General features: G+C 57.2%; 1 protein-coding gene across 1 annotated transcript; it reads left to right on the forward strand.

The window, feature by feature from the left end:
• Positions 1–1470: 1470 nt before the first annotated feature.
• Positions 1471–19836, forward strand: ABCB9 (ATP binding cassette subfamily B member 9; the record flags this gene model as incomplete). The annotated part of the gene is made up of 11 exons (XM_084254128.1): positions 1471–2071; positions 6465–6579; positions 7080–7210; positions 8020–8225; positions 10130–10327; positions 11466–11594; positions 12953–13141; positions 13625–13798; positions 15953–16112; positions 17369–17505; positions 19576–19836. The coding sequence occupies 11 exons, from the start codon at positions 1471–1473 to the stop codon at positions 19834–19836; spliced, it is 2301 nt and encodes a 766-aa protein (XP_084110254.1).
• Between the last annotated feature and the right edge of the window lie 1521 nt (positions 19837–21357).

Raw genomic sequence — 21357 nt, forward strand, 5'->3', positions numbered from 1 at the left:
AGTTGTGGGTCTTCAGGTTACCCACAACTTCTGTCCAACTTGGCAGCTTCCCACCACACCCTGCTCACATTCCGGTAATTTGCTAGCAGGACTCACAGAACTCCCGGCCACACATACGGACATGACAGTTTATTTCAGGATGTGTGTGGCAAAGGATCCAGGTGAAGAGACACACAGGTATGGTCTGGGAGGGGGAGCGGCACCCTCATGGTGTGGGTGTGCTCCCCAGCCCAGACAATCTCCAAACCCTGTACTATTGGGATTTTCTGGAGGCTTCTTCGTGTGGGTGTGATTGATCATTAACTCCATCTCTGCCAGAGTCACCTCATTAGAACAAAGACACTCCTGTTACCCAGAAACTGCATGGGTACTACGAGCCCTGTGTTGGAACCAGAGTCAGAGACCAAATATTAGAAAATAAAAGACACACCAGTGCTCTCATCATGTAGGAAAGTGAAAGGTTCTAGGCGTTCTGTCAGGACCGGGCGCAGAGGCCTATGTGTATGTAATTTATTGTAAATCCCCATATCACAGTGCTTTGCACAGAATAGACATCAAGCTCCAGAAAATCAGAAGGGTCTTGGGCTGGGGGTGAGCGCCAACCTGGACTGGAGGAGGAGATTCTGAAGAGTTCTAAGAAGATGTGAAAGTCCTTGAGTTGCTGTAGGGCCTGCAGCCACCCCCACACCCTTCAAATCCTCCCTTGGTCTGAGAGGGTAAAGGTTTATTTGGGAAGACCAAAAGCCTGATTTGAGGTGGGAGGTGACTAAATATTTATTAATCTCTCACTGTTTTTAGTGATAACGATTAGCAACAATAATTACATGCCCAGAACTGACGTGCGGGCGTGGAGCCTCACGCTAACACTTTCCAAAGGAGGAGGCTGGTCCAGAGGAATTAGTAGTGGCCATGGGGTGGTAAAGACAGAGACCCCGATGGCCCTCTCCACTCACCTCAGCCTCATCTGCAGCATCCTCCAGACCCCCACTCCCTCACCTCTGGCCTGGTGGGGCCTCCTGGCCTCCCTCCTGCCTCAGGGTTCTGGCATTTCCCCAGAGAGCCACATGGAGGAGTCTTCCACCCCTTTCAAGTCTTGCTCAAGTATTAACCTTCCCAGTGAGGTGTTTCCTGGTACCCCTGTTTGAAATCGCCTCCTCTCCCACATCCCTCCCCCATCCATGTTACACCGTTTACTGACTAGGAGGCTCTCCATAGTCTTTAATCAGTGGAAGCCTCACAACACCCCGTGCAATCCGCGCTCTCGTTACTGCCATTTTACAGATGAGGAAACAGGTCTGGAGAGGGCAAGTGACTCACTCAGGGTCACACAGCCGGCAAGGAGCAAACCTGAACCCCTCACCCTGATGCTTACTGTTGCCCCTGCAGGTCTGGCCTCGCCCGGCAGACAATGGCCTTGCCCCCGTGAGCTAGAGCCTGCCCCTCGGCACCTGCCCACCTCCAGCCTGCAGGATGCGGCTGTGGAAGGCCGTGGTGGTGACGCTGGCCTTCATGAGTGTGGACATCGGTGTGACCACAGCCATCTACGTCCTTAGCCACCGGGACCGCAGCCTGCTGGAGGACATCCGCCACTTCAACGTCTTTGACTCGGTGCTGGACCTCTGGGCCGCCTGCCTGTACCGCAGCTGCCTGCTGCTGGGCGCCACCATCGGCGTGGCCAAGAACAGTGCCCTGGGGCCCCGGCGGCTGCGGGCCTCGTGGACAGTCATTGCCCTCGTGTGCCTCTTCGTGGGCATCTACGCCATGGTCAAGCTGCTGCTCTTCTCCGAGGTGCGCAAGCCAGTCCGGGACCCGTGGTTCTGGGCCCTCTTCGTGTGGACCTACATCTCGCTCACCGCCTCCTTCCTGCTCTGGTGGCTGCTGTCCACCGTGCGGCCGGGCGCCAAGGCCCTTGAGCGGGGCGCAGGTGCCGAGGCTGAGGCTTTCCCTGCCGAGGGCCAGCACCCACCCGAGCAGGCCTCGGGGGCCACACTGCAGAAGCTGCTGTCCTACACCAAGCCCGACGGGGCCTTCCTCGTGGCTGCCTCCTTCTTCCTCATCGTGGCGGCTCTGGGTGAGTGAGGACCTCGGGGTCCAGCGGGACCCAGGAAGGGGTATATCCACCTCTTTCCTCCTGTGTTTTTAACATTTTACTCACATGGCCCAAACCTCAAGTGACTACAAATGCATAAATATTGGGAGTTACACTCCTAATTCTGCCCCTGACTTTCCTCATCCCTCAGGGTTAACTTCAGGAAAGTGTTCTAGAAACTTCCAAGTGGGCCCAGAATCACCTTTACTGACTTTTTTGTGTATTCTTCCAGTGTTTCCTTACCCAGCTAGAGCAGATAAGAACACATTGCTCCCCTTATCTCTAATGTTCTATCTTGTGCCTCACTTTTTTCACTTAACAATTAATCTGCAGTTTTCCTAACCAACACATCGTGTTATTTGGCTGCATAGTATTCCACCACAGACTGTCTAGTCTGTGTCCTGCTGGACTCATGGGCCCTTCTGATTCTTTTTCTTTTACAACAAGTAACCTCAGTCACATACAATTCCTGCAAATGTGGGTCAATTCCTGGGGGTGGGATCACTAGGTCAAAGCATTCTTTATCATGAAACAGAATAGACTACACACCCCCAGTGTATGTGGTCTGGTTAGGTCACGTATCGTTCATGGAGTTTTTACATTTGCTATGTGTGCCTGTGCACGCTTGTCCTGGTTTATGATACAGAATGTACGTGTGGCTGATCCCAGCAGTGTGAAAGCACCAGTCCACAAGTCAGCAGCTTGAAAGCATAAATCCCAGCCTGGGCGCCTCAGCTGACTGTGTGACTGTGAGCTGGTTCCTGAACCTTTCTGAGTCTCCCTTCCCTCTTCTTTGAAAGGGAAGCATTAGTGTTGTGATTTCGTGGTGCTGAATAGAAGCAGAAGCACAGGCACAGAACTTGATTCATCACGTAAGGCTGCAGGAATATTGGCTAGTGTGAGATGTTACATCTTGAAGTCATGGGGACAGAGTCCGGGAGTGGCCACCAAGCCAGAGAATTCTCCACGAGGACAGGCAGACCCCAAGCCGCCCTGATTTTGGGGGCCCTTTCCTCCTCCTGCCCACCCTCCGCCCCCTCGGTCCAGCCCCTCTCTGAGTCTCAGTCTCCTCAGCTGTACATGGGCATAATGACCTTTCCCTTCACACTGGGCTCCGGAGGGTCGGTGGGTTCATCTGAGGAAGACACCTCAGGCAGCTCCTGGTGCTCAGAAAGGAGCTCCTGGTAAATATTGATGGCTGTGTGGATTGCTGTTTCTCCTACTTCTGCGTAAGGCCCAGATGTCCCCTCCTTAGAGAAGCCATCTCAGGTTCTACTGATCTGACCCTCAACTTGTGCCCTCAATGCTAGCCTTGATGACATTAAATCTTTAGGTCAACTCTCCTGCCTCCCCTGCCAGACTGAGCCTTTTGGAGACAGGAGCTGGGTCAGACTCATCTTGATACAGAGGTGGGCTGGCTGGCTGGCTGGCTGGGTGGGTAGGTGGATGGGTGGGTGGGTAAATGAATGAATGGATGGATGGATGGGTTCATGAACGAATGGATGAATGGATGAATGGAGAGATGGATGAATGAACAAGCAATCTTATTGCCTGTGTGAGCAGATATCACCCCACCACCCTGTGTCCCCCTCTTGCTTGTCCTGCTGTCGCTGGTATGTGCACAGGAAATGTGGCTGCCTATAATCCAGCTGAGCAGCTTGTTCCAGCCTGCAGGATTGTGTCAGGTTCAAGCTTCAGACCCCCGACTTCACTGAGAATTCAGTGACTTTACTGAACCTGAGCCGGCTCTCCATCTTGAAATGGGGACTCCATTGGGCCACCAAGAAAATTAAATGAGATAAAGCAGTGTCTGGCACCAGTAAACACCATAAAAATTAGGTTCTGTGATTATTGATAATAGTTTTCCATCAATAAGCATTCAGTAGGACTCAGCTTTTTCTGAATCCTCATAGTCTGAAAGAAAATGGCCATTGGGGAGAAAGATTAGTTTCAGTGTTCAATATCTTCTATTAAATGGGATTTTTAAACCTGGATTTCATAGTAGCCCAACTATATGAATTTGGGAAAGTGCTTAATGTCTCTGAACCTCAAGTTTCCTCATCTGTAAAATGTGAACAATAGTAATGCCACACTTAGAGAATTGTTGGGGGGCATTCGAGACCCAAAAGAGATGAGGGAACAGATATCCAGGATAATAGCACTCTAGGTAGAAGAAACAGCCTGTGCAAAGGCCCTGAGGCAGGAAGATGCCGGGTTGGTAAAGAAATTGCCAAGAGGCCAGTGAGACTGGAGTGGATGAGTGGGGGGTGGGGGAAGTAGAAAAGCAGGCAGGTCAGATGAGGCCACGCAGGCTGCCATCAGCTACTGTACAGACTTTAACTCTGGGTGGGATGGGAGCCAGGGACTGTTCTGAGCTGGAGGGTGCCCAGGTCTGACTTTAGCTTCCTGGGCCCTGCAGTCTGCCACTGGGAGAAGGGGGCCAGCGAGGAGGGCCAGGAGTTGACTGCTCAGATCATCCAGGCAAGATTGGCGACCTGGACCTGGGTGGGGGCAGAAGCAAAAGTGGTCAGATTCTGGAAATGCTGGCGTCTCAGGACTGGCTGGCTGTTGGTGTCCCACGTGGTTCTTGTGCAGCTTCAATGGGGTTTGCAAATGTGGAGACGGTGCTGGCATGCCAGGCTCGGCACACCTCTGCTACTGTGTGCTGCCATCAAATGCTGGTGTTGCTCACCAAGGCCCTTATCATCCTTGTGGGTAAACTGAGGTACAACTTCAGCTAGGGTGGGGGTCCTAAGCCTTAGCTGCAGATCCAAGGTAGTGGAAGCTGGGGACCAAGTCCCCTGCACTGACCCCCGGTGCTCCTGGTGCCTAGGCCAGCAGAGGGCGCCAGAACCCTACCCGGCTGAACCACCCGTGAAGGGCTGACCTGGCTGGTTTCAGTTACTGACTTACTGAGCGCCCACTATATGCTGAACACTGAGCCAGGTGGTGGAAAGAGCTACAGTGAAAACCAGGGACATGGCCTGGTCTGCCAAATTCCATTTCATGTTCATTTCCATAAAATGAGAGTCGGCATCCCAGATTATTGGACAAGACGGGGCAGGGTTTGAGTCCTGGCCCTCCCTCTCACCTGCTGTGTCACCTCAGACAAATTACGCAGCCTCTCTGAGTCTCCCCTACCATCTCTGTGAAATGGGGGTGACATCCCCTCTCCCCGCCCCTACCTGGGATTGTAGTAGAGAGACTGTAGTGAAGAGAGGGAAATAATCTGGCAAACTGTAAAGTGCCCCACCAAGAGGGGCGGGGCAACTCCCAGCACTGTTTGGAAACAGAATATCAGTATCTTCTAAGGTTCAAGAATTTGGACTCTGAACCTTCCATCAAGGAGAACTACATGAACTTTGGAGTTTGTCTGTCAGCCACTGGTTGGCTGTGTGTCCTGGGCAAATGTCACCTTGTTACGGTGCAGGGAGAGGAGCACCCCAGAGCCCCCAAACCTGCCTGCTCTAAATAGGTTCTGCCATCTACCACGTCAACACAAAACACATGAGACTTTAATGCAAAGGAACTTTAATACAATTAGTAAACAAAACAGGAAAGATAAAGAATATAGTTTCTAAATCAAGCACCCAAAGTTACCTATCCCCTTGGGTAGAAAGTCCACCCAAGCAGGATTGGCCCAGAACAAGGCCCCAAAGCTGCCATAAGTCTAAATCACCCTCCAGTGGGGACCCACTGAAAAGGATCAGAAACAACCAGACAAGTCTGGGAGGGAAAGAGCAAAATCAAAATGAAGGTAAAAGCTGCACGGTAAAGCTAACTTCTCCACGGTGTCTCGCCCATGTCGGTGTCACCCAGCCAGGACCAAAAGCAGTTTCTTCACGTGTCTCTCTGCTCCGCGCATCTCCTCCAGGTCTTCTGGCTCCATCTTGCTTCCTCCCTTCCTCAGTCTCCTCTCCAGCTTCTTCTCCCCCAGCTCAGCTCCACCCTTCCTTGGGTGGGACAGGGAACCTGGAACTTCCCCTTTTTCTGGGGGCCACCTGTTATAATCTGTCTTCTCAGTCTCATGTCCCTCATCTGTAAGATGGGATAATAGCAGGGCCACCCCAGGAGTCTGCAGGCAAAGGGCCGTGTCCTCGGCTCTGTGCCCCGTGTCAGCAGCCATTATCAACAGGAATGAAGGTTGTACAGGAAGGCCCAAGGCTTCCTGTGCCCTGACCTCTGGGAAGAGGAGGGCATTGAACATTACAGGCACCCCCACACTGCCTCCTGCCTCAGGAGAAGCTGGAGTTTGACAAGTGAGAGAACCCTGTCAGTGGGGGAGCAAAGTGGGTACAGTGTGGGCTTCCGGAGGCTGGGGAGGAAGGGAACACGCCCCTCAGCTGCAGACCCTGACCCAGCCGTCTCCTGGCAGGGGAGACCTTCCTGCCATACTACACCGGCCGGGCCATCGACGGCATCGTCATCCAGAAGAGCATGGAGCAGTTCAGCACGGCCGTCATCGTCATGTGTCTGCTGGCCATCGGCAGGTAGCCAGCCCTGCCCCCTGCCCCGCCCCAGCCCCGCCCAGGCCTGCAGCTGGGAGGTCGGAGGTCAGGGGCCCGCTCCCAAGAGGAAAATTCTAAGAAAGGCCCCTGGTGGACCTGTCCCTGCTGCCACGGCGAATGGCGCGCAGGCAGACAGGCTTAGAACCCGTGTCCATCTGGCGGGGCCTGTCCTGAAGCCACACCCTCGAGTCCCTGAAAGTGGCTCAGTCCTCCTGGTTCCCCTTTCTCCCTCCCTGGCTGTTTGCCAAGTGGGAGACAAGAACCAGGCTTGTCTGCTTTTCTACATGGGATAAAGTGCAGCAAGTGGGGTCCCTCACCCCCACTAACACAGCCCCTCTTTGCCCTCACCCCGGGGTCTCCAGCTAGGGAACGAGGGAGACCTAACAGCTCCCCGGGGGGCTGCAGGCCAGGGGCGTGGCGGGCTAAGGTGCTGGCTGTGGAAGGACGTCGTGCCACGTATAACATCTCTTATCTGCAATCAGCTCGTTTGCCGCAGGTATTCGGGGCGGCATTTTTACCCTCATATTTGCCAGACTGAACATTCGCCTTCGAAACCGCCTCTTCCGCTCACTGGTGTCTCAGGAGACGAGCTTCTTTGACGAGAATCGCACAGGTTGGTCCCCCTGGGCCGGGGTGTCTGGGGCCGGGCCAGTGGGCGGGCCGCCTGCGGAGAGGATCAGCACGGGCTGCTTTTGTCATCTCAGCCCGCTGCTTTTCCAGTGTCCAGCTCAGGGTGGAAACGCCCCTGAAGCTTGCTTGGGCTTTGGGCTCTGCCCAAGCCTGGGGAGCTGGCCTGCTCACTGAGGTTTCGGTGGGAGCTGTGGCCACGATCGGAGCCTGGCCAGGCCACCCGAGGTCCCGAGGCAGCCGAGGCCTGGCCTCCCACTGTTCTCTGGGCACTACAAGGGTCAGGATGGCCCAAGACTGTGGCCTGGGACCCGAGCCTCTGAGGGCGTGAACGGGGTGGGGTGCAGGGCAGAGCAGAGAAGGCAGCCACATGGGGCCAAGGTCCCAGGCTCCAGGCAGACCGGCCTGGCTCCAGCCCTGGGGTGGCTCACTTGATCCCCCTGAGCCTCAGTTTTCCCCTCTGCAGTTGGTAAGAGGGCGAAGCCCTTTTCTTTACCACCCCCACTCCCCAGCCCAGACCTTTCTCTGTGAGGGAAGGGACTTAGTCGCCGTGTCCGTGACGGGGCGTAGATGTGGCTTTGGTGCTGGCTCTGTCATGGACAAGCCATGTGGTGCTGAGCTGGGGTGCGTGAAGCTCGGCGAGGTGCGGGTGATCCGGGGGTGGGAGTCGGGGGCTCAGAGCAGGCCTCTTCTTCCTGCCCAGAAGGTGGGGTCGGAAGCCCCACAATGTCCCCCATGCCCCACCCCCCGCAGCACCCCGTTGCCGCAGCGGGAGCTGAGCTGCCTATGTTCCAGGGGACCTCATCTCCCGCCTCACCTCGGACACCACCATGGTCAGCGACCTGGTGTCCCAGAACATCAACATCTTCCTGCGGAACACCGTCAAGGTCACAGGCGTGGTGGTCTTCATGTTCAGCCTCTCGTGGCAGCTCTCCCTGGTCACCTTCATGGGCTTCCCCATCATCATGATGGTGTCCGACATCTACGGCAAGTACTACAAGGTAGGCCCGGCCCTGCGGGGCTCTGGAGCGCTGGCCGCCCTGAGGGGCCCCTTCGAGGGGCGCAGGGTCACTGGGCGCTAGGATGGAGCGTCCTGAGGCTGGGTTTGCAGTCATTCACCGCTGTGGTGAGCATCTGCTGTGTGCCAGCCCCCGACTCGGTAAACCTGACAAGGCCTCTGCCTCAGGGGCTGACACTCTAGAGGGTGAGAAAGCAAGAGGAGCAAGAACACATCTCACAGTCGAAGACGGTGGGCGCCAGGGAGAAAGGGCAGATGGGGCGTGTCGGGGCTCATTGCAGCTTTAAATTGCAAAATTTTAAGGAAGTTCCTGAGGAGGCGGTGCTTGACTGGAGATCTGAAGGTGGACGCCTCAGAGAAGCATGTTCCAAGTACAGGGCACCGTCAGTGCGAAGGCCCTGAGGCGGGAGCCCCACAGAGGCCAGGAGGCTGGAGTGAGGAGTGAGGGCGGGGGCAGGTCTGGTGTGCCAAGATGGGGCGGGCAGTGGGGGGCGGGGGCCTTGGCAAAGACTGTTTTCCGTGTGCAGTTCTTGCTCCCTGCAGTGTGCCCATGTACCGCTCAGGCTCTGAGAGTGAGGCGCTAGGCTGTGGCCACCCTTGGCCCTGCCTCTGTGTGGGAGGCCAGCCGGTGGGCGAGGCCCTTGGCTCCCTTCCTGCTTTGCGTGCTTTTGGGGACCCCAGCCCTAAGACACCAAGTTTGGCTGGAGCGATCCCCAGGGATCCCAGCCTAGGGGGGCCGGGGGTACTTGTGATGGCCTCAGGTGTCCTGGCCCCAAACCCGCCCCACATGAGCCCAGTGCCCACCACCCAGGGGGTCCCCTCCCAGGCAATTCTGGCCCTCAGACCTCCCTGTTTTCCTCACGGGTAGAAAAATAAACACGGAAGTTGCAGTCAAACTTTTCCCTTCAGCCGTGCCCCGCCCTGCTCTTCCTGCCTTCCTGCCAGCCCTTGGGCCAGGGCCAGGGAAGCCCTAGAGCTGCCTCCCACAGCGGCCCCACCTCTGGACACACCTTGGGGCCTGCCCGAGCTCAGGAAGAGGCACTGAAGGAGGCTCTGTGCAGGTTTTCTAACCGGTGCCCAAGTGTGTTGACTAGAGCCTCTGGTTCACCCACAAGCTACACACCCTGCCCACAGCCAGACATGAGTCAGGCGCGGCAGGCCCTCCCCGGAGGCTGGGGCGCACCGCCTGCCTCCAGCGGCCTGGGCATGACTCGCAGGTCATGGGACATCCCGGGCTGGCCTCCGGGACAGCCTTCCTGGCTGGCTTGAGAATCTGAGTGTGGTGACTATTGCACAGCCTGGCCAGTGCTGCTGGAGACTGATTCCAGAACTCTGCCGGGCAGCAGCCTGTTGCTCATAGATTGGAGACCACTTCTCGCCACGTATCCAGTTATATGCATGATGTGGGCAGATTTCTTAGCCTCTGCCACCATCCAAACTTGGCTGGGAGTTCTGGAACCTCTGTGCAGACCGTCATGCTCTCACATCGTTTCATGTGTGTTAACGATGAAGTGGGGCCCTCCAACAGCTGGTGGCTCGTACGGTGAACACCTGAACAACGGTCCGGACGTCCCTCCCCCGTGTCCATGGGGTCCTTTTCTGGGCGGACTGCCACAGGCCATGGGCGCGGATAACCCTCAGGTGCCAGAGCTCACTTAATGATCAGCCGAGGGAGCTGACCCCAGGTCCCTGCCAGCGCCTGTTCTCTGAGTGTCACATCAAGCTAGGATGGGCATGGAGAGCTCGGCTTTGTCCTAGTGTCCCCGGAACTCTCCAGATAGAGCCAGAGCCAACCAAAGGTAGAGGGACCCAAAGACCAGGGGACTCCGGTAGCTGGTGAGACTAGCTGTTCTGGGGTCTCCTCTCTGTCTCCCCTCCTGCCCATAGAGGCTCTCCAAAGAGGTGCAGAACGCCCTGGCCAGGGCCAGCAACACGGCCGAGGAGACCATCAGCGCCATGAAGACTGTCCGGAGCTTCGCCAACGAGGAGGAGGAGGCGGAGGTGTACTCGCGGAAGCTGCAGCAAGTGTACAAGCTGAACAGAAAGGAGGCGGCGGCCTACACCTACTACGTCTGGGGCAGTGGGGTACGCACCCCAGCCCGAGCGGGTCTCACGGGGGGGTGGAGGGCCAGGCACTTGACCAGGACGTGAGCCCCTGTGTTGGTGTCAGGCTGACGTGCTTTCTGCTGTCCGCGGAGTCTTTCTGGGAGAGGGCAGTCTCCCCGGGGAGGCCTCCAGGACACTGTGCCTTCCCCGGGGCGGGCGGGGGTAGGAGAGGAGTCCCCCCAGGCCGGAGTGACCCAGCCCAGGCCGCTGTCTGCAGGTCCTGAGCCCCAGCCACACGCACCCCGCTAGAGTGTCTGCTCTCTTCCGGGGTGAGTCTCAGCCCTTCCCTGGAGAGCGGGGAGCCCTTGGGTCCCATCACCTCTGCACCGGGGATAGCTGGGGTCAGCATGAGGAGGACTTGGCGGTTAGGAGCAAGAGGGAGCTGATGTGGGGATGTGTTGTCTGGGTCTCCCAGGGCAGGCCACCCCTCAAAAGTACACAGCCAGGAAGGAGACGATCCGGAAATCGGGCTAAGCTCGCTGAGCCTCTTGGCAGTCTGCCCCCAGCTCTCAGAGGCGCGGTGGTCTGCATTCCCTGTGCCTGACCCGGGTCCATCAGGAGGCTTGGTCGTCAGGACTGGCAAAGAGGGGCGCTGAATGGCTCGGCTTCCAGTCTGGTCCTGGGTGTTGCCCCACGCCCCGGAGCGGGGAGGGAAGCAGGAGTGCCCTGGACACAGCCCTCCATCATGGGACCTGGTCCGGCTCGGGAACACAGACCTCATTGTCCTCGAGGCCCGGCTCGCTGTGTGACCTCAGCCAGGGCATGCAACCTCTCTGAGCCATGCTTGTCCCAGTGAGGAGGATAAGGAGCTCCCGTCGGCCTTGTCCCAGCTGAGGTGCTTGGGCCTCGCGTGTGCATGCCAGGGCCTTACAAAGAGAGCCTTGTTCTGGTGCCAGCCCCTGGCCCGCTGCAGCGGGGGCCTGGGTAGGGAAAGGCGCCAAGGCCGGGAGGGGTGTGTGAGCGACAACGGCCACCCACCAGGGGACGACATCCCCACACCAGCTGGAGTGCCCGTCATGGCTGGATGTGCGTAGCCCACAGCTCCCCCTCCCCCTGCAGCCTGGGGGGTTGGGAATGGTGCCCGGCGGCCCCAACCCTCCTTTCCTTCTGCCCCCAGCTCACACTGCTGGTGGTCCAGGTCAGCATCCTCTACTATGGGGGCCACCTCGTCATCTCAGGGCAGATGACCAGCGGCAACCTCATCTCCTTCATCATCTATGAGTTTGTCCTGGGAGACTGCATGGAGGTGAGGGGCTGGCTTGGGGGCGGGTGCTGGGGGATGGGGGTGGGGAAGAAGCTGATGTGGGTACAGGGGGTCTGGGGTGTGGTATTGATGATTTCAGAAAACGCTCCCAAGAGTGTAGGGAGGGCTCAGTGCTGTTCAGGGGAATCAACTGGGGCTCAGAGAGGTGAAGCCCCTCGCCCGCCCAGCTAGTGGGGCGCCAGAGCCTGACTAGACTCTCGCTTCTGTGGAGCACTCGGGTGAGAAAGCTCGGGTGGGGGGAGGGGTCACCCGTCCTGAGCTCAGCGCCCTCCCCTGGGACCCGGCCTCTGGGGACACCCTCACGCAGAGCCGAGCCGTGTGTCCCGGGATGCGTGAGGTCTGCCCGTGGCCCAGGGTCCTCTGGAGAAGGGGCGCCTGTAGCCCACAGTCGTCTGCACGCGAGCTGCCAGGGGGCCCCTCCAGACTGAGGCAGGTCTGTGCGCCTGGCCTCGGAGAGCCGTGACACCATGGCCCTGGGCAGCGGCGCTGCCGCGGCCCCTTCCTGCGCGCTCTCGCATCAAAATCATTTAATCACACGCGTGCCCGGGTTTGTGACCGCACCGCGAAGGGGCTGGAAAGGTACAGCAGGTAACTGTGGCTCCCTCCGGGGAGGGGCAGGAAGGACAACTTCTCCCCGACCCTGGTGACCTGACGCTAGTCACGGTGTCTGGATGTGACCACACAGCACGGGCTGGCACGGGCTTCCCGAGCGCCGGGCGCTCCTCACAAGCCACGGCCGAAGTGCTGCTCTTCCCCTGCTGACCACCCAGGATGGTCCCCTTCGCTTAAGTCCTGGCTCTGCCACTCCCCAGCAGTGTGACCCAGGGGACGCTAAACGCCCTGTGCCTCTGCTTCTTCCCCGCCAGAGGAGCTCGTGAAGGAAGCGGCCTCGTAACGCGCCGCGTGAGATGGGAGATGGGGGTCACCACTGCACTCAGGCTGCGTGTGCTTCGCCGGGGGGGATGTAGTCATGCAGGGCATAAGTTAAGGCCCATTTTTAAAGTTGAAGTTTTGAGTTCTGTGGCAGCTGAAAGAGGAAGGTTCCATTTTTATTCTGCCACGCTCTGGCTGGTTCTGTGAGAACCTCTGGAGGTGCTGACGGTGCTGGGATCAGCTGGGATGGCTGGAGGTCATCTGAGAAACGGCGTGGGTGGTGGTTATTGCTCTCCTCATTTTTCATGATTGTCGTTATCTGCTGAGCCAGCAGGTGGACCCACCCCCTAAACCCCCAGAAACCCCACTGTGTCCTTGCTCTCCGTATCCCCTCATCTCTCTAGCGACACAGGGGACCCCAGCAGTGAGATGCCTATAGGACAGGAGGCTGTCTCTCCCCCCTGCAGTCCGTGGGCTCTGTCTACAGCGGCCTGATGCAAGGAGTGGGGGCTGCCGAGAAGGTGTTCGAGTTCATTGACCGGCAGCCAACCATGGTGCATGATGGGAACTTGGCTCCCGACAACCTGGAGGGCCGGGTGGACTTTGAGAATGTGACCTTCACCTACCGCACTCGGCCCCACACCCAAGTCCTGCAGGTAAGAGGGGGCTGGACTCATCTTCTTCCTCGCCCCATCTTGTGCCTCTTTTATAGGCCAGCCCTGGGCAGTGCAGCCAGAAAATGTAAGGCAGAGTCCCTGCCCTGGTGGAGTTTGGGTTCTGGCGGGGAAAGCCACATCATTAACAGAAGGATTCCAGATAACAAGTAGAAGGTTGTCTGTAAATCAGGGTAGTCTATCAGGATGGTGTTAACAGTTAGGAGGGCTTCTTGGAGGAGGTGACATTTGAACAGAGACCTCAACAAGGAGCAGGAGCCAACCAGGTGGTTCTTGCAAAAAGGGCATTCCAGGCAGAGGAAGTGGATACAAAGATGTGCCAAATCCTGGAAAGGAGAGCATTCCAGGGACCCTGCAACACCCCACCATGGCAGAGGAGCAAGGCATAAGCTGGGGAAAGTGCCCACCTGTTCTGAGACCAGAGCTGAGCCAGCGGCCCCACACATGTCTTCCTGTCCCTTGCAGAATGTCTCCTTCAGCCTGTCCCCAGGAAAGGTGACTGCACTCGTGGGGCCCTCAGGCAGTGGCAAGAGCTCTTGCGTCAACATCCTGGAGAACTTCTACCCCCTGGAGGGGGGCCGCGTGCTGCTGGACGGGAAGCCCATTAGCGCCTATGACCACAAGTACTTGCACCGCGTGGTATGTGAGCCGGCCTTGCCCCTCCCCTTCTGGGTCTAACTTTCTCACAAGCTGTAACACAGATGCAGAGAAGAGGGCTAAAGGGAAATGTAGGGTTTAAAGATTCATGGCTGAAAAAAAAAAAAAATTCACGGCTGGTGTAACACCGGCCAGGTTGGGAAACAGAACATTCCCGCCCTCCAGACGCTCCCCTGTCACATGTCCCCTCACCCCCACCCCAGATGCAGCATCTCACCTGGCTTTTATCCCTGTCGTCTCCTGGCTTCTCTCTAGTCTTACCATCTCTCTGTGCCTCCCTGGCCCGCACAGCTGCTCCCAGCTGGCTTTGAGCTTCCCCTGTGTGGACGCACACAGGGTGTACGCGTGTGTGTCCTGCTCCTTCACTGAGCGTTACTTGTGAGTCAGCCAGGTGGGCGCTGTGGCTGCAGTTGGCTGGTTTTTGGGACCTTGCGCAAGCAGGTCAGCCTCGTTAGGCATCCCTGCCGTGTGGACGCTTGAGGGCTACCGACTATTGCCCATGCTGTGCTGGGCAGTTTTGTCTGCGGGTTGGTACAGAGACTCCTGAACTGCCTGCCAAGATCTAGATGGTGGTGGAGGCCACGGAGGGTGAAATCTTCCCCTGTGTGGGTATAACCAGGGGTAGAGGCTGAGAGGTGAGCCCAGGAATGGGAATACCAGGCTAAATATTCCGATAGTCAATATTGTCAGTCCTAAATTTTTTGCCAATGGGTGAGTATGCCGAGGGCGATCATCACGGGCTTCTGCAGTTCCCTGTTGACCAGGAGATCACATCCCTCCTCATGCACCTATGGGCCATATGGATTTCCTCTTATCAATACCCCCTTTTTATTTTTTTTAAAGATTTATTTATTTATGCATACAAGAACTGGGGTACAGGCCAGAGGTACGGGGCCGGGGGTGAGAGGATTCACCAGAGACAGAGTGGGGAGCAGAACAGGCAGATCCACTGAAATACACTGCTGTGGGGAGCAGCGGGGAGACAGGAGAGGTCTGCTGCGCCCTGTGGGTCAGTTCCCTGGCCTGGGATCGAACTCGTGCTGCAGTGGCTGTGGATTGCTTCATAGTGCTGAGACTGAACCCCTTGCGCCACCAGGGAGGCCCAATGTACCCCCTTTTTAAATTTAAAATTTTAATTTCTAGGGCCTCCCCGGTGGTGCAGCGGTTGAGCGCTGGGTTGCGAAGCTGCCCGCAGCCTCTACAGCCGGTTCGATCCCCGGCTGCTCCCCGGCCACCGGAGGAGGGTCCCACATGGCGTGCAGACCTCTCCTGCCGCCCGCTGCTCCCCTCAGCAGTGTACTTCGGTCCTTCTGCCTGCTCTGCTCCCCGCTCTGGCTCTGGTGAATTCTCTCACCCTCCCACGCTTCTGACTGTACCCAGTGCATGTATAAACCAAACAAACAAACAAATAATAAATAAATAAATAAGACATGCCTCTAGAAAATTAAAAAAAAAAATTTTTTAATTTCTATATGATGTTATCAACCAATGTCACCTCAAAGATGAATTTTCAAAACCATGGACAGTAAAACACAGCCGTGAAACCCATTTCCCACAACTCAGAATACTGTGTGAGACACGGAGTTCCCCTGCACCTCTCCTTTTGAATTCCACCCCAGGGGGGTGACCAGTGTTAGGGGTTTAGTAGATCCCTTTCCCCACTTCTCCCTCTGTTTGTATGTGTGTGCATGTTGCAATTTGATTTTTCTGGATGTAGCGTGATTCACCAACCCCCAGTTTATGGACTACGGAGCAGGTGTCTTTCTTCCTCCCGCCCTCTCTCATTCCTTTCTTTCCTTCTGTTTGCGGTTGCATTGATATCCTCCATGCTATGATTTTTCTAGACCAGATTTCTAAGCCTGGCCATAAATGATAGTGATAAAGCGCGCTGTCCCAGAGGTCAGGGAAGTTAGCCCACACAATGAGGTTAGGCACCCCCCTTTGCTGGTTTCGGGGAAGCTGAGGGCGTGTGGGGAAAGTAGACTCCACCTTCAGTAAAGAGGCCACTGAATGCAGCAGCTGGGCGCAGGCCCAGGTCAGATTTCAGACCTGAGACCCCTGGCGTCAGCCAAACCTGGGGCTGGCAGGGCTGCTGGTGGCAGCTAGCTTCCCATGCCCCGCTCTCCCTCCTCTCAGATCTCCCTGGTGAGCCAGGAGCCGGTGCTGTTTGCCCGCTCCATTACAGACAACATTTCCTACGGCCTGCCTACTGTGCCCTTTGAGATGGTGGTGGAGGCTGCACAGAAGGCCAACGCCCATGGCTTCATCATGGAGCTCCAGGACGGCTACAATACAGGTACGCATTACCGGGAGCATCACCTCCACCGAGCCTGAATATACACCCTCAGGGATGTGACCCTCTGAGTGACACATTGCCTTCTGTTAGCCTTTTTTTATTATTTCAGGTGAAAATCTTGTAACATAAACATAATCAGTTAGTACTTAGTAGCACTTAGTACCTGGCACAACCACCACCTCTGCTGAGTTCCAAAGCATTACTTTTTTTTTTTTTTATTTTTTAAGATTTATTTATGCATACAAGAACTGGGGTACAGGCCAGAGGTGTCCAACCTGTTTCCTCCTGCCCTCAACAAAGCTTCATTCTTTAGTTTCTCCCATGTCCTTTTGGAGTTTCCTTATGCAAATAGGAATGTATATTTTTATTCCCTCTGCCTTTTTACAATGAGAAACAGCAACTTACAATCTGCATCCAACTTTTAAAAAAATTTAACACAGTATCTTAGTGACTCTGAAAGAACTTTTTTTTTTAAAGATTTATTTATTTATGCATACAAGAGCTGGGGTACAGGCCAGAGCTGTGAGGGGGTGAGAGGATTCACTAGACAGAGTGGGCAACAGAACAGGCAGATTGACTGAAGTACACTGCTGAGGGAGCAGCGGGCGAGACAGGAGAGGTCTGCTGCGCCACGTGGGTTGCTCCCTGGCTGGCCGGGGATTGAACTTGTGCTGCAGAGGCTGCGGATTGCTTCATAGGTTGTGTCTTATCCCTTTGTGCCACCAGGGAGGCCCTGAAGGAACTTCTTTACTCAGTTTCTGATTGATGGACATTTCAGTTGGTCTTTGTTGTTTTTTTTTTTGCAATAGCGGCACTGAGAGTCACACAGCAAGTGCCGGTGTCACTGGGCTGAAGGGTGGATCTGTAGGAGATTCAGAACAGTGGGCTTGCCAGCACAGCGTGTGCACGTGCAAGTTGAGGGATTGTACCCCTGCACTGTCCCGGGGAGAGGGGAGAGGGCAACCCTCACCACGCCAGGCTGGATCTTTGCCAAACTAATGGGTGGAGATTGGCATCTTGGCACCAAGTACCTGTAGTTGTGATTTGCATGCCCCATGTGCACAGGGCGGGAGAACTTCCTTTCTGGAGTTTTCCACTCTTAGCCCCAGCCAGCCTGGGCCCTCTAACCACAGCTGTTCCTCTGGAGCACAGCTCTCAAACACTGGGGGGCAAGGCAGAAGAAGGGGGTGTCAGGCCCTTCTCTGGGATTGCCCCGGCCTCCCCTCCATCACGTCCCCTGCACATCCACCTTGCAGAGACGGGGGAGAAGGGCGCTCAGCTGTCGGGCGGCCAGAAGCAGCGGGTGGCCATGGCGCGGGCTCTGGTGCGGAACCCACCTGTCCTCATCCTGGATGAAGCCACCAGCGCGCTGGATGCAGAGAGTGAATACCTGGTGAGTGGCAGGGCTGGGGTGAAGCTGCAGGTGGCCAGCACCCCCCTCCACCCAGCAGGCTGGAGCTGGGGAGGGCTGGAGCCCAGGGGGTTTCCCGGGCAGCAGCCTCCTGGACACAGAGGTCCTGGCCTCTCGGCAGAGCTGGAATGCTGTGGGGTGGGAGGCCTGGGTCAGAAGCTCCGCTCCGCAGATCAAGGCTTGAGCAAATCTGTTCCCTTCTGAGTCTGCTTTTCACTGTGAAATGGGCCCTGCATGTGTGTGGCTGAGTGCTGCTCTGTCTCCCTGGATCCAGCCTTTTGTCACCCAGGAATGTACTGAGCTCTCCTGGGCTCCAGGCTGCTTCCCAGGCGAGGGGAGGGATGCAGTGAGGGCTGGCAGACAGCCAAGACCCCTCCTCCCAGCGGTTCCTTTCCAGAGGGGAAGACAGCTCCTCAACAAGGAGACCAGTGTGAGTTCTGCCTGTGGCCTGCTTCAGACGCGGGTACAGAGAGACCGAGACGGGGGCCACCATTGTCAGGGAAACACAGCTAGGCATTGGATAAAGCTGGGAAAACAGATTCTGCTCCATCACTACTTACGGGGAAGGCCGCCCTGTGTGCTGGTTTGGGGTTTGTGTAGAGGTACCCAGCATTTTCCAGGCAGAACCAGGGGCCCAAGGAGGTGATCTTCTGCTGGGTTGGCGGATATGAGTGCAGCTAGTCCAGCTGTGTCTGCTGGCAAGAACTGAAGTGGGGTGTCTAGCCCCCCCAGAGAGACAGGGCAGAGGCCTTGTGCTTCCTGGCGGTCATGTTTCTAGGGAACGGCTTTCCAGTCCTTGAGAAAGACCCCCCTGAGCTGTGGGCAAGCCACGTGCAGATCTCACAAGGCGAGGGCTATGGAGGTCAGTCCTTCTCAGCGACAGCTCCGAGAGAGGGAGTCCGGGCCCCTGTCAGGTGTGGGGGCACGGCCCATTCTCCTGACAGTGCTATGCATGTTAGGGTGCCCGGTCATTCTCAGGACGAGGCCTGATGCTTCTGGAAACCCCGAGTGCAGGGTTGGGACAGTCACAGCTGCCCGACTACTGCAGCGCTCGCCACTGAAACAGGGCCTTCAGCTGCTATGTGAGCTGAGGCCCACAAGGACGCGCCAGCTGCGGGACGTTCTGGGGTGAGGGTGTCCGAGGAAGAGGGTGCAGTGGGTACAGAGGTTCTGAGCAAGTCTGCAGCCAAGTCCAAGGCCAGAGTGGCTGGCGGGTGGAAGTTGATGCAGCCGGAGGAAGACAGACTCCTCAGGCCCTAGGATTGTTTTTCTTCATAGGTTTTATTTTTTTTAGAGCAACTTTAGGTTTAAAGAAAATTGAGCAGCAAGCACAGCGTCCCCTCCACGCGCTTCCCCCAGCCCCCACCATCAGCACCTTGAGTAGCACGCGTCATAGCTGATGGACCAGCCCCTGTTTCACGTGAGGGGTCAGCGACTGTCCACTCTCCCTGTTGTGTACTCTGTGGACTTTGGCAGAAGTTGAGCCTCCTGTGCCTGCAGCTGCAGATAGGATCACTCCTCAGCCCTAAAATGCCCCCGGGGTTTGCATTTGACCCCAGGTAGGATGAGGTGCCTGGAGGTACAGAGGGCTTAGCAAGGACTGATGCACCATTTTAAAAACAGATGGGGGGGTCAGGGAAGCGGCAGGAGAGCTGCTGGCCGTTGGGTGAGAAGTAATGGTGGTCGTCATCGAGGGGAAAGACAGGAACAGAGAGAGCAAAGTGGGGAGACAGGACCCACAGGAGTTGCTGATGGATTGGATTCGAATCAAAAGGGAAAGATGAGGACTTGAGAGCGACGCCTGGCTTTGCTGATGAGCCCCCTCCTCCAGGCGGGGGCCAGAGGGGCGAGCAGGAAGTCCAGAAGACCACCAGGTCAGGGCCCACCTGCCCCCTTGAGCGCACTTCCCTAGTGCCCCAGCACAACCCACGAGCAGGTCCCGTGCCTGCCAAGGTCTGGCCTTGCAAGCGCGGCTCTGAGTCTCGCCAGGTTAAGCATCGCCAGGCGGGCTGCCGGCGGCCCAGGCGTCGTGACCGGCCCCTCTCTCCCCAGATCCAGCAGGCCATCCACGGCAACCTGCAGCGGCACACGGTGCTCATCATCGCGCACCGCCTGAGCACGGTGGAGCGGGCGCACCTCATCGTGGTGCTGGACAAGGGCCGCGTGGTGCAGCAGGGCACCCACCAGCAACTGCTCGCCCAGGGCGGCCTCTACGCCAAGCTGGTGCAGCGGCAGATGCTGGGGCTCGAGCCCACCTCGGACTACACAGCCTGCCACAAGGAGCCCTCCAGCAACGACGGTCACAGGGCCTGACCCTGACCCTGCTCCCCCGGGGCGGAGCCCCCACCGGACAGAGGTGTCCCTGGGGACCGCCCTCCCCACCCCCGCTGCCCTCCGGCCCAGGCCAGGGCGCTGGAGGGCAACCTGCCATGTCCCCCACGTCACTGCTTCCTGCATCTTGCCCTGGTTCCTGCCCTGCTCCCCGGTCCCCACCCTGGGCTACCCCCTCCAGTCAGGGCAGCCGGGGCACGGGGTCCCTCCGGTCTCCGAGGCTTTTAAGCAAAGGTACCTTTTTAAACCAAGACCTTACCGAGTTTTTAACTGCTTGGTTTGATGGGCCCCAGTGTGCTCCTAGATTTCAAAAACATTTTTCTAATTGGGAGTAATGGTGGGCAAGGTCACGGAGACGTTCTAGACGCTTCCATACCAGGAATGAATGCCCCTTCCTAAAGGCCTGGGGGATGTTGGGGGAGAGCTAACCGCCTCTGTGCTTTGCTCACCCCCAAAGAAGGGACTCTCCCTGTCCCAGAGGAGGCACAGGCTGGGGGTTTCCTGTCTCCCTGGTCCCAGCAACGTGAGTCATCCCAGGGGCTGCGGGGACAGTGGAAGGCGTCTGTCTGCCCATCGTCTGCTGCCCTGCAAATCTAAGCTAGTCTCACTGTGAACCACTACGGACCTTAACTGGGAGTGTGGGGGACTGGCCAGGCCTGGCAAAGCCTCGGGGTGCCACTCATCCAATGCCCAGCTCTAGGCCCCTGGTCCTGCCTCATCCCCGCTCCCTTCCCCTGGCTGGCACCCTGACCCTGTACCCACCCCTGCTGCTCTGCTGTCCCACATCTGGGAGACGCATTCTCTTCCCTGTCAGGTGGATGGGATGGAGGCAAATCCCCTGGTCTGACTTCGCGGGGAGTATGAGATGTTGGCAGAACCCCATCAATAAAGTGTACTACCTCTGACCCCTGACCTCTGACCTCTTCCTGGACTGGCCACCCCGTGGCCTGATTAGGCTTTTCTAGCAAGCTCCGCTCTCCCCCGGCCCTGTCTGGTGTCACTGTGCAGAGACTTTGGGTGGTCTAGGGCATCCCCCTGGTGTCTGGGAGCCCCCCAGTTGTGTTCTTCATGTCCCCAGGATCACCAGGCCTTCCTGTCTGTCTCCAGGAGGCTTGAACAGGGAAATAGAGACCGGTCTCCTTGAAATCCCTGGGGCTTCTGCTCCTCCAGGAAAGCTGAGACCCAGCAAATGCCACCTGTTCTTGTCCATCAGGGGCCTGCCACCCCAGGCCCCCCAGCCTGCAGGGCTAGAAATAATACCCCGCGGAGCAGCTCGAGCAGAGGACAGGCGGAGCACTGGCCTTGGGAGGGCCTCAGGAGTGGTTTTTCTTACTTGCTGGACTGTGTGGAAGTCTAAAGTCCCCCTAGGGGGGCTGGGGCCCTGGCTACTTACAAATGCAGGGAAGTATTTTCATATTCCACCTTCGGCTCAGTCATGCTGCGTATTCTAGCTCAATGTCAGCCACAAGCCATTTTCCTTCTACCAAGACCCAAGACCCAGAC

Source organism: Talpa europaea, assembly GCF_964194135.1.
Source record: "Talpa europaea genome assembly, chromosome: 14".
Classification (NCBI taxonomy): Eukaryota; Metazoa; Chordata; class Mammalia; order Eulipotyphla; family Talpidae; genus Talpa; species Talpa europaea.